The sequence below is a fragment of the Artemia sp. Qi Xiang Cuo genome, chromosome 13 (assembly GCF_049724085.1).
Source record: "Artemia sp. Qi Xiang Cuo chromosome 13, ASM4972408v1, whole genome shotgun sequence".
In the NCBI taxonomy this organism is placed as follows: domain Eukaryota; kingdom Metazoa; phylum Arthropoda; class Branchiopoda; order Anostraca; family Artemiidae; genus Artemia; species Artemia sp. Qi Xiang Cuo.
Genome location: NC_142806.1, coordinates 62,021,469 through 62,034,373, shown reverse-complemented (window position 1 = coordinate 62,034,373; position 12,905 = coordinate 62,021,469). Strand labels below are relative to the sequence as shown.

The window sequence follows — 12,905 nt, the reverse complement described above, 5'->3', positions numbered from 1 at the left end:
GTATAAAATACTATTCAGATAGTAGAAACAAAAGACTGAAAAAATTGCCTCATGTATAAGGACGAAATTGGATAATCATATGGAGCGTAATTGTGTGACCTAGGTTTCTATCCCATAGTATGTGATATAGGCGTCTCTATAAACGCTATCTGGAATGGCCAACTTTCTCTCAGCTTTAGATGTTTCATTAGCATTTTGGGTCGGAAAGAGTCTAAGAAAACGGGATTGGATTTTAATAAGATTATTGTCATTATATTTAACTTGGGGGAATTTACTTTCATATGTAAATTCTTAGCTTATCCAAAACATTGGTAGGATTTTGATGGGGCCATTTTTGATAGTTCTATGACATACTTCAAGGATAAGCAGGTCATCCACACCTTAACACCTCTGAGGGAATCTTACCATATCAATACTACACATAAGAGTGGTCCTAGCAGGATTCCTTGAAGAATTCCACGCTAATTAGGGAGGGGTTCAGAGAGAATATTTTGTATTTTACAGCTTGGGATCTGTTTGAAAGAAAACATGTATAAAATTTACAAAGAGAGGGCGTATTTCAAATCTATTCAGTGATAAATGAATTTGGGTGTTGTGATCAACCAAGTCAAATGCTTAAAAGTATGAACATAGCACGAGGCCCAGCAGCAGTTCCTCAGATGATGGGAAAATCTAGCATCAAATCCACAAAACTATGATTAAAACAAAAATTTAATGTTTTTTTCATGTGACATATAATTACAAACAATAATCATCAAGATCTCTTGTTGTTGAAAAAGTACCTGACAATAGACAACTATGTTTACATCAGAGGACCCTTGAATTTCAACACCAATTATTTCTCATCTGTTTTACATGTTCAGTGAAGTTTTGACACTCACCTATATTTCGACTGGGCCTGTTGCTGTCTGTCAAAAATTTCGAAAAGGTAACTACAAGATAATCTCAAAAGAAATGAATCATAGGCAGCGCGCTAGCGCTGTCTAAGTAAAGAACGATGTGGGTATAGTATGTTGTATTTTTTTTTTTTTTTTCTCCATACTCGGGCACTTCGCATCGAAGGAGTTGTCGTAGAAAGTTCGAAAAGCGCTCATTCGATTGCAAATTGGAGTGCCTAGTGCCGTTTTTAATAGTCGAAAGTCATTGGAGGGCAACTAGCCTCCCCCACGCCCATCCTTTCCCCAAACACATCCAAATCAAAATTTTGAGATAACCACTTTGTTCAGCGTAGTTGATTTCCAGATCGAAATTATGTTTTTGAGGAGGACACTCCCCCAAAGCCCTTGGGGCAAGGGTTTCAAGTTTTGCCCCGGGGGCATATAAAGTTTTATAGAAGGCGTTGTCGTAAAAACTTTAAAAAAGGCTCATTCGATTGGAAATGCAGAGGGCTAGTGCCCTTTTTAATGGTCGAAAGTGACTGGAGGGCAACTAGCCCCCCCCCCACGCCCCTCATTCTCCCAAACAAATCCAATCAAAATTTTGAGATAGCCATTTTGTTGAGCGTAGTTGATTTACAGATAGAAAATATTTTTTTGAGGAGGACACTCCCCCATAACCCTTAGGGCAAGGATTGTAAAATATGCACTGGGGCGTACAAGGTTTTTATATAAAGCTTTGTCATAGACACTTCAAAAAAGATTCATTCGATTGAAAATTCAAAGGGTTAGTGCCCTTTTTAATAGTCGAAAGTGATTGTAGGGCAAATAGCCCCCCACACACCCATCATTCCCCCAAACACATCCAATCAAAATTTTGAGATAGCCATTGTGTACAGCGTAGTTGATTTCCAGATTGAAAATATGTTGTTGAGGAGGACACTCCCCTACAACCCTCGGGGCAAGGGTTTTGAGTTATGCCCTGGGGGCATATAAGGTTTTTATAGAAGGTGTTGTCGTAGAAACTTAAAGAAAGGCTCATTCGATTGGAAATTCAAAGGGGTTGGGCCCTTTTTAATAGTCGAAAGTGACTGGAGGGCAACTGGCCCCCCTCACGCCCATCATTCCCACAAACACATCCAATCAAAATTTTGAGATAGCCATTTTGTTCAGCGTAGTTGTTTTCCAGACAGAAAATGTGTTTTTGAGGAAGACACTCCCCCACCACCCTCGGGGCAAGGGTTTTGAGTTACGGCCTGTGGGCATATAAGGTTTTTGTAGAAGGCGTTGTCATAGAAACTTCAAAAAAGGCTCATTTGATTGGAAATTCAAAGGGCTAGTGCCCTTTTTAATAGTTGAAAGTGATTTGACTGTAACTAACCCCCCTCTCACGCCCACCTTTTCATAGGCAGCGCGCTAGTACTGCCTATGTAAAGAACGATATGGGCACAATATGTTGTTTTTTGGGGGGTTTTTTCTCCATACCCGGGCACTTCGTATCGAAGGAATTGTCGTAGAAACTTCGAAAAGGGCTCACTCGATTGGAAATTGGAGTGGCTAGTGCCCTTTTTAATAGTCCAAAGTAATTGGATGGCAACTAGCCCCCCCCCACCCACCACCCCCTCGGTGCGTCCCCATGTAGCGTATAGGGAAACATCATGCAGATATGCAGGGAACCTCCAGGTAGACAATTTCTTAAACCATATTGGCTTGACATAACATAAAGAAATAAAAACGAGCAAAAATGTAATTTTATAATTTTTAAAATTACTACAAAATACAAATGAATGTAAATTGTCAGTTTAATACACATATACTGATATTTAGTAATCAAAATGTTAATATTATTTGATTTATCAAATTTATAAAAGTAAAAACATGTATACTTTTTCAGTAAAGTGCAAATTATGTTCTGGCCTTAGGAAGGCATAGGGGTTTGGAGCCAAACTCATGTAAATTTCTGCTCGTTTTCAGTTTGACTTGGTTATTTATTGTAATTTCTGTTGGTTTTGGGTTTCATTTTTGCTCATTTTTGGTTTAATGGAGTTCTTTACTTTTCTTTGAAAAACTTATTTTGTGGAAAAAGTCTTTTTAATTAATTTCTGTTTGTTTTATATTGACATAGTCTTTTCAGGGAAAAAGAAAATAATACTTTAAATCTTTTTGTTTTTTTACAACTTTATAGTTTGGCCTGCTATTTGTATGCTGGAGAAAAATTTTCAGCAGTTTCTAACAACATACGCCCTTTTAAAAATCTGGACACAAATAGTAGTGTTTAATTTAGTTTCATACCTCCTCTAGTTGACCTGAAGTGGAAAACTTGATACCATTCGCAAAAAAATCTGTTTACTTTCTTTGATAGCTTGGATACACTTAAGCTATTTTTATTTATTTATTTATTAATACCAAAATACGGTAAGCTTTAACAAGCTTGTCGCACTAAATGATTATAAAAAAGTCTATAGCAATGTCAATGACATAACATAAACATACAGTAACTGAAAACATTGAAAACATAATAACTGAAACATACAGTAGCATACCAAACTAACTGAAACATATCTGTTAATAATTGAAACATACCAAAAAGTAAGCCTACAAAATAACTGAAAATACACTGTTGCAAATCAGCTAATGCAAAAGTAAAAATATTCTCAAAATGGATTGTGATAGTACCTAGTATAGAAATCTGTAGAGGCTAAACTGCTTTTGAATGACTGGACCGTGGTACTTCCAACTAATTCTGATGGAAGTGAATTTCAAGTCTTCTACACTTAGCTAGACAAAGAGTTTTGGCCTATTCTTTTCTGTGAACATGGAGGGTAAATTTTGTGTTGGTGTTGACGGGTACTACTGTATTCTGTAAAAATGAAAAAGTGAGTTGGGGTGGTATTATCAATATTCCTAACAATGCAGAATGCATTTATTAGGTCGGTTCTATCACGTCTGAACTGGAGAGAAGGCAACTGTAGCCTTTGCATTCTCAGGTGGTAAGGTAGATGTCTCAGGTATGGTATGAGTTTAGTGGCCCTACGTTGCACTCTCTCAACCCTCTCTCTATCTCTCTAATTAAGGGGATACCATACTGATGAGTAATACTCAAGCATTGGACGTACAATGGATACCTAAAGCGAAATTAATGAATGAAAATTAGACTTAGAAAAAGTACGCCTTAGACGTTGTAATTGGTAATTCGCCTTATGGGTGATATCCGATACATGTTTATTAAATTTGAGACTTGAATCAAAGCAAATCCCAAGGTCACAAACATATTCCGCACTTGAAATTGATTTACCAACAACAAAGTAATGGTAATGTAGAGGGAGTCTACGCAAATAGTGTACAGTATTGCACTTGTTTGCAGTACACCATTGGTCCAGAGCAACCAAATCCTCTTGAAGTAAAGAAATCTGATGTTCACTCATGACTGACCTGTAGATTCTTACATCATCTGCAAAAATTTTTAAGGTCGAATTCCTAACAAAGCCTGGCAAATCATTGATAAAAAGGCAGAAGAGTACTGGCCCAAGACAACTGCCTTGTGGAACTCCACTTATGACAGACATAGATGATGACAGAGCATCACCTACTGCAACCTCTTGGGTTCTATTTGTAAGATAATCCATTATCCATGCTTTAGTTTGTGGGCCAATGCCATATAGTTGACATTTGTTTATCAGAAGTGGGATGGAAATTTTGTCAAATGCTTTGGAAAAGTCAATATAAATACAATCAAACAAAATACCATTATCATCCATCAATTGAAAATCATGAATCACCTCATGAAGTTGCGTGTTACAAGATCGTCGTTTATGGAAATCCTGCTGAGCAGAATGCCATAAATTATTTTCCTCAAAATGTGCCTGGATTCTACTCAAAACAATTTTCTCCATTATACAGGAAAAGATTGATGTATTTGAAATTGGTCTGTAGTTATTGAAATGGAACTTTGAACCATTCTTGTACAACAGCCTAATGATAGTTCTTTTCCAAGCTGAAGGAAATTTACCAGATGAGAGACAAAGATTAAAGAGATATGTGAGTGGTCCAGCAAGCACTGATGCAAGTTCACGTAACATAACATTGGAAAATCCATCAATATCTGGTGCCTTTCCTGGATCAAGATTTTTGAGTATCAGATAAACCTGCTGGACTGTAAACTCTGAATCATCAAATTCTTTTGTTAAATCTGGAGGAGTAAACTGAGTGTGTGTTTTGGTGTGTGTTTGAGTAAAAACTGAACCAAATACCTTATTGAAAAGTTGTGATTTTACAAAATCATCATCTATATGTGAAAAAGTTTCAGGATCTATAAAGGAAGTGGATGATGGGTATTGTGAAACTTGATTCCTTCTTACAGACTTCCAAAATCTTTTTGGGCAACTTTGGACTGATGCTATAACATTTGTCTCCACCTCTTGATGATTTAAACGAAGGAACTTAGTTGCTCTATTTCTAGCTCTTTTATAATTTAACCAAGAATCAAAGGTTTTAAATCTTAAATGGTCATGCCACCTATCACCTTTTTCTTTTAGCATTTGTACAATATACCAAGGAAGGATCTGTCTATTTTTGAAAAACTGTCTACTAGTATATATTGGTACATATTGATCTTTACCTTCTATAAGGGCCTGCTTAATAAAATCAAAGGATGTATCAACGGTAGCATTACATGTCTGTAACTCCTCTTGCATAGAAAGAGATGAAATATAATCTGAAAATGCAATGTAATTTCCTCTACCATAATCATATTTGGGAGAATGATTTGGAATATCAGAAAAACCTACAACACAATTTAGTGTTATTACCAATACCAAATGATCACTTTTTCCTAGTGGTGGCAAAAACTCAACGCTTGCAACATCATCTGGTGATTTTGTGATTACACGGTCTAAAACTGAAGGGGTTGAATTCATACACAAACAAGTAGGGTTTTGAATGTGCTGATGCAAATAATGCTCATGTAAAGTTTCTAGGAATTAATTTTCAAATGACTCATCAGAAAGTTGTGTTGTACTTGATGTCCAATCAATAGAAGGTAGGTTAAAGTCACCAACTACTAGAAACTTAGAACTAGATAAAGAGATAATGGATAAATACTGCAATATTTTTCTATTATCAAATGAAGACAATTCACAAGCACTAGGACTACGATAAATGGCTACAACTCTAAAAGCAATTGAGGACCCAGGTAACTTCACATCAACTACTAAGGATTCACTTATAATTGAAGAAATTGGGTCATTAACTTCAATACACTTTAATGAGGTATGAACATAAATGAAAATTCCACACTTATAATTAGTATTTATAATAAATTTTTATAATGAGATTTATAATGTATTTTTTCAGGCACTTGCTGGAAAAATACATCTGGGTGCTGACAGTTCTTGGGTAGTAATTTTGTAATAACAATAACATGGGGTTTGCGGGTCGATATTAGGGTATGAAATTCATCAATTTTTGTAGATAAACAGTCTGCGTTTGTATATAGAACAGTTAAATTACTTCGTTTGTTAATACTATGTAGAGGCAGGGAATAGGTTTTTAAAGGGCCATTCTGTTGTTTGGGGTAATGGCTCCCCGTTTTTGCACGTTTTTTGTCACTATACAACCGTTTTCAATTCCTAAATTTTGCTAACCAGCAGCAGCTCTTTTCTTGATTTCTTCTACTAATTCTTTTCTGTGTTGCTGGTCTTTTTTTAAGGTATCAGCATAGAAACGAATGTCTCCCTTTTTAATGTGGGACTGTGTTAGGATGTCAATTTTAGTTTTAAATGAACTGACTGAGAACAGTAATGGATCTGGTCAATTGGATGAGTTGGGAATATTTGAGTTGGGGTTAGTGCTTGTCAGCCTTTGCAAATTGGTCACTGCACCTACATCAATTTGAAACCTGTTTTTAAGAAAATTTTGTAAGAACTGTAAGTCATTGGTTTGGGGTGGAACACCATATGCAACTAAATTCATACGTCTTTTCAGTCTGTCATTTTCTTGTAGCACCATCTTTTGAACTTCAGTTTTCAGCTTATCAACAATGGTATGAATAACCATTTCCTCAACATAGGCCATGGAGACCATAGATGAGATAATATTTTCTAGATTCTGGACTCTAGCATTAATACCTTCAAGAGAGGTATGCATTTCATTTTGAAAACCAACATACATATCTTTCATTTCACTACAGTGCTCATTAAGAGCTGACTTTAGCAGCTGGGGAAGTTCTTGCTGGGCTGAACCTCTAGCTTTCACATGGGGCATACCCAGGTGCTACCAAGTTGGTCATTCATTTTTACAAATATATCATATTCAGAGGAGGACATTGATAGGCATTGTGCACACAACCATTGGTCACATTTATCACACTTTATAGCACAAGAACTGTTGTCAAGCAAACACCCAGCAACAGCACATTTATCAATGCCTTTTTCAGGAGTAATTGGTTTTTGACGTTTGTTACTTTGTGGAGGGGGCATCATACTGTTAATAGACTACCAAACTGGCTGTAATTTCAAAACTGCCTACAGGTGTGCAGATTCTAAAATCAATAATCAAGTATACTGAGGCTACCCAGACTGCTAAGGTGAGGGGTAACACAACAAAGTAGAAACATACACTTGTATAGTTAGTAGTGCCCAGCTGTCACAACTGTAGGCTACTAGTAAACATAGCCAACAATAAGTGAGAAATAAAAATCCAATAAGCTCACTCTATGGAACTAATCAAAATGTAGGAGAAGAAAACAAACCTTAGCCATTTACCGTTTGGTAGGTTGTTTTTTTTTATATATAGGCTATTTCTGTTATTAACTGCTTTTCTTATTTATACAATATGATGATTGTGGTGGCACTACTGATCATACGCTGAAGAAAAGTAAACTTTTCACATTTTATTGGACATTAATTTTAATTAATTTAAAATTTTAAGAGCAGATTTGGTTAAATTTTAAGAGCAGAAGTAGCCCCAAAAGTTTGAACATAATAACCTCAGTTGTTCTTGGGATATTGCTGAGATGCATTATTGGGAATTGACATTTCTTTCTATTGCATCAGCCCTTTCTATTTTCAATCGAATGAGCCCTTTTCGAAGTTCCTATGACAACTCCTTTGATATGAAATACCCTGGTCTAAACGAAAAAAAAATATATATATAGTAACACAACATACCCACATCAAACTTTACTATAAAAATGTCAAGGCTTCCAATCACTTTTGACTATTAAAAAGAGCACTAGGCCTTTTGATTTCCAATTGAATTAGCCCCTTTTGATTTTCTATAACAACACTTTCAAAAACACCTTAAATAACCCCAGAGCATAAATTACAACCCTTACCCTAAGGGCTGTGAGGGGGGTTGTCATTATTAAAGACCTAATTTCCAGAACGTTCAAGGATGTTAAACAAAATGGCTATCTCATAATTTTGATTGGATGTGTTTGGGTAAATGGTGGGCGTGAGAGGGGCGTTGGTTGCTCTCCAATCACTTCCAACTATTAAAAAATGCACTAGCCCTTTCAATTTCCAATCAAATGAGCCTCTTTTGAAGTTTCTATGAAAACGCTTTAAATAAAAATCTTATATGCCCACAGGGCATAACTTACAACCCTTATCTTGAGGGCTAGGGGGGGTTATCCTCAAAGACCTAATTTCCAGAACTTTCTACAATTTTAAACAAAATGGCTGAAAATTTTGATTGGATGTGTTTGGGGGAATGGTGGGCATGAGAGAGGGATTAGTTACCCTCCAATCACTTTTGACTAAAGCCCCCTCAAAAGGGCACTAGCCCCCTCAATTTCCCATTGAATGAGCCCCATTTGAAGTGTTTACAACAACGCTATCTATAAGAACCTCATATGCCCCCAGGGCATAACTTAAAATCTTTGCCCTGGGGAGTAGATAGCAAATACCCCACCCCATGATAGAATGTTACTCCTGAGAAAATTCACGTGGAGAATGTTTCCTGTGAAAAATCCCCCATCCCCCCTACAAAAAGATACTCTAGAGAACTCCAACCTGTCAAAATTTTCCTCTGGACAATTTCCCTTAACATTTCTGCATGTAGAATGTAAGACAAATAGAAACTAAGACTAACAAAAGTAGCCTAAGACTAATAAGGCAAAGAGAAAGTAAGACTAATAAAAACAAATTTGTATAGAAATTCTGGCAAATTCCCAGAAGTAGCCCCTAAAGTTTGAACATAATAACCTCAGTCGTTCTTGGGATATTGCCTCAACCCTTTCTATTTTCAATTGAATGAGCCCTTTTCGAAGTTCCTATGACAACTCCTTTTGCTACAAAGTGCCCTGGTGATTGGAAGTCAAGGCTTTCAATCACTTTTGACTATTAAAAAGGGCACCAGGCCTTTTGATTTCCAATCAAATAAGCCCTTTATGAGTTTCTATGACAACAATTTCTATAAACACCTTATATAACCCCAGGGCATAAATTACAACCCTTACCCTAAGGGCTGTGAGGTTGTCATGTGTGTTGTCATCCTTAAAGACCTAATTTCCAGAACTTTCAACTATGTTAAACAAAATGCCCATCTAAAAATTTTGATTGGATGTGTTTGGGGAAATGGTGTGCATGAGAGGGGCATTAGTTGCTCTCCAATCACTTTCAACTATTACAAAATGCACTAGCCATTTCAATTTCCAATCAAATGAGCCCTTTTGAAGTTTCTATGACAACACTCAATAAAAACCTTATGTCCCCAGGGCATAACTTACAACCCTTGTCCTGAGGGCTGGGGGGGGGTTGTCATCCTCAAAGAGCTAATTTCCAGAACTTTCGACTATGTTGAGCAAAATGGCTATCTGAAAATTTTGATTGGAAGTGTTTGGGGGAATGGTGGGCATGAGAGGGGGTTAGTTACCCTCCAATTACTTTTGACTATTAAAAATGGCACTAGCCTCCTCAATTTCCAACTGAATGAGTCCCTTTTGAAGTTTTTACAACAACGCTATCTGTAAAAACCTCATATGCCCCCAGGGTATAACTTACAACCTTTGCCCTGGGGGCTATGGGGAGTTTGTCATCCTCAAATACATAATTTCCAGAACTTTTAACTACGTTGAACAAAATGGCTATCTCTAAACTTTGATTTAATGTGTTTGGGAATATGGTGGGCGTGAGAGGGGGGTTAATTACTCTCCACTCACTTTTGACTATTAAAAAGCGCACTAGCCCTTTCAATTTCCAATCAAATGAGCCCTTTTTGAAATTTCTACAACAACTTTCTATATAAACCTTATATGCCCCCAGGGCATAATTACAACCCTTGCACTGAGGCCTCTGAGTGAATTATCATCCTAAAAGACCTAATTTCCAGAAATTCCTACTACATTGAACAAAAAAGGTATATCAAAATTTTGTTTGAATGTGTTTGGGGAAATGATGGGTGTGAGAGGGGGGTTAGTTGCCCTTCAATCACTTTCTACTATTAAAAAGGACACTAGCTCTTTCAATTTCTAATTAAATGAGCCCTTTTTGAAGTTTCTACAAAATAGCTTTCTATAAAAACTTTATATGCCCCCAGGGCACAACTTACAACCCTTGCCCTAAGGGCTGTGGGGGAAGGGGTTGTCATCCTTAAAGACCTAATTTCTAAAACTTTCAACTAAGTTGAATAAAATGGCTATCTTAAAATTTTGATTGGATGTATTTGAGGAAAAGGTGGGCGTGAGAGGGGGGCTAGTTGCTCTCAAATCACTTTTAACTATTAAAAAGGGCACTAGCCCTTTGAATTTCCAACCGAATGAGCCCTTTTTCAAGTTTCTACGACAAAGCTTTCAATAAAAACTTCATATACCCCCAGGGCATAACTTATAACCCTAGCCCTAAAGACTGTGGGGGGAGTGTGTTACTCAAAGGTATAATTTCCAGAACTTTCAACTGCTTTGAACAAGATGGCTGTCTCAAAATTTTGATTGGATGTGTTTGGGGAAATCGTGGGCATGGAAGGGGTGTTATTTACCTTCCAACCACTTTTGACTATTAAAAAAGGCACAAGTGATTTCAATTTCCAATTGAATGAGCCCTTTTAGAAGTTTCTACAACAAAGCTTTCTACAAAAACTTTATATGCCCCCAGGGCATAACTTATAACCCTTGCCCTGAAGATTGTGGGGGAATGTCCTGCTCAAACATATAATTTCCAGAACTTTCAACAGGATGGAACAAAATGGCTATCTCAAAATTTTGATTGGATGTGTTTGGGGAATGGAGGATTTGTTTGGGGAATGGTGGATGTGGAAGAGGATGCCATCCCCAAAGAGGATGGCATCTCAGCAGAGATTCAGATTTTGGTACATATCATATCACTATTTTAATACTGTCTATTTAACAAAATGGAAAAGTATGGCACAATCTGTAAAATCATGCCAGGGGTCAATAAAACTGCTGCATTTACCAACCAAGATCAAAATTTATGTAAATGACTTGTCAGTATTTTTGTGATCTTTATTGAACCAAACAAAGAATTTTGGTGACATTGGAAAAATTGTGGCATGAACACCACAATTTTACCAGCTTCTTTATTTTACCAAGTGACCAAAAACATTGGGAGGGTTTCCCTCCTCTCCCCCTATACAGGACAGCCCTGGTCAGAATACATTCTCCAGATGAAGGATGACAGATTGTGTAACTTTCAGCCCTTTCCCAGGGGTTGCAGGGGTCATTTTATCCCCAATGGCATACTTATTGAATTCCCTATTTTTGTGAATAGGAAATTGAAACTTCTTCAATAAGGTCCTTGAATAGGCTATGCTGAATCTGATGGTTTTATTTTCATTAAGATCATTTGAATTATTGAGCCTTTTAAATGAAGTGGTTTTAGAGATGGCAAATGTATTTATAATTTCCGAAGTTGATTCCTGAGTTTTACAGGGTTTCTATCAGTAGGCTTAACTCTACCTCAATACCAAGAAAATATTTTTAATGAACTAGACTTTTCTGGGGCTTAGGCCTAGTTTACACCCTGAATACATTTCTGAAAGTTCCATCTGCCTGCCTTCACCATATACCAATATGCAAAATTCAGAATAATACCGGAAGCGTATGTATGTACCTTTGCTTGTATCGTTATTTCTCTTTAAGTCCATTGAGATCAATGAGCCGTCTATTCAAAATTTCCGCGGAAATAATTTTTAGACGTCATGATGAGCCGTTTTTAGGCGAAATTAAATTTAAAAAAAAACAAGTCCCCTAGCTCAAATCCCTATCAGAAGCAATCACCAAGCCAACAAGCCTCCTTGTCCGGTGAGATGAGGCCAGCCTGGCCCTCCCTCCCAAGAAGAAACAAACCAGAAACACTACCAGGAATTAATCCATTAACCAACAAACAGGATGCACTACCAAAAATGCAATCCCCAAATATATGCTTATTCATTCTAAACTGTAATGCAGTTCAGGCCATGAACATACATCAACTACAGAAAACAAAAATTATTGCAGAATTGGCAAAAATTTACATCCCAGATGATATGCTCATTCAAGCAAGAAAAGATCTTGCTTTACTATTAACAAAGCTGAACATTGATACACATTCATATGAAGAATAAATCAACAACACAACATTTATCAATACTCCAATGGAAAGTAAGATCACTCACAGAAAATAAGCTAAATGAACTAACATCATTTATGAATAATAATTCAATTAATATTGCTTGCCTCCAAGAAACTCATTTAACCCAAAATCAACAAATTAAGTCTCTGGGATATACTATCCTGAGAAAGGATAGATCTTCAGAGAGAAAAGGAGGTGGTGTAGCTTTACTAGTTAATAATAATATAAAATTTTGTGGCATCAATTTTCCAGATTTTGAAAATGATGTTGATGTAATTGGTATAAGTGTTTGGCTGAATAATTTAAAAACCTACATAATAAGCTTTTATAACCCTAATGGCGAAACTACAGATGCCAAGGATTTCTTTAATTATATAAATAATTCTAATATGTTAAAAAATATCATTATTTGTGGAGATTTCAATGCCCACAGCCTTTTGTGGGGGAATAAACCAGCAAATAA

The 12,905-nt window shown here is 36.5% G+C and overlaps 1 protein-coding gene across 1 annotated transcript in view; it reads right to left on the bottom strand.

Annotated features, from left to right (window-relative positions):
- Nucleotides 1-12,008, bottom strand: part of Usp39 (ubiquitin specific protease 39) — a 64,930-nt gene extending 52,922 nt beyond the window's left edge. Inside the window, exon 1 of the mRNA XM_089099543.1 lies at nucleotides 11,942-12,008. Coding sequence (XP_088955669.1) covers nucleotides 11,942-11,975 — 34 coding nt within the window. The 5' untranslated portion in view covers nucleotides 11,976-12,008. The remainder of the gene's footprint in view (nucleotides 1-11,941) is intronic.
- Nucleotides 12,009-12,905: the final 897 nt, after the last annotated feature.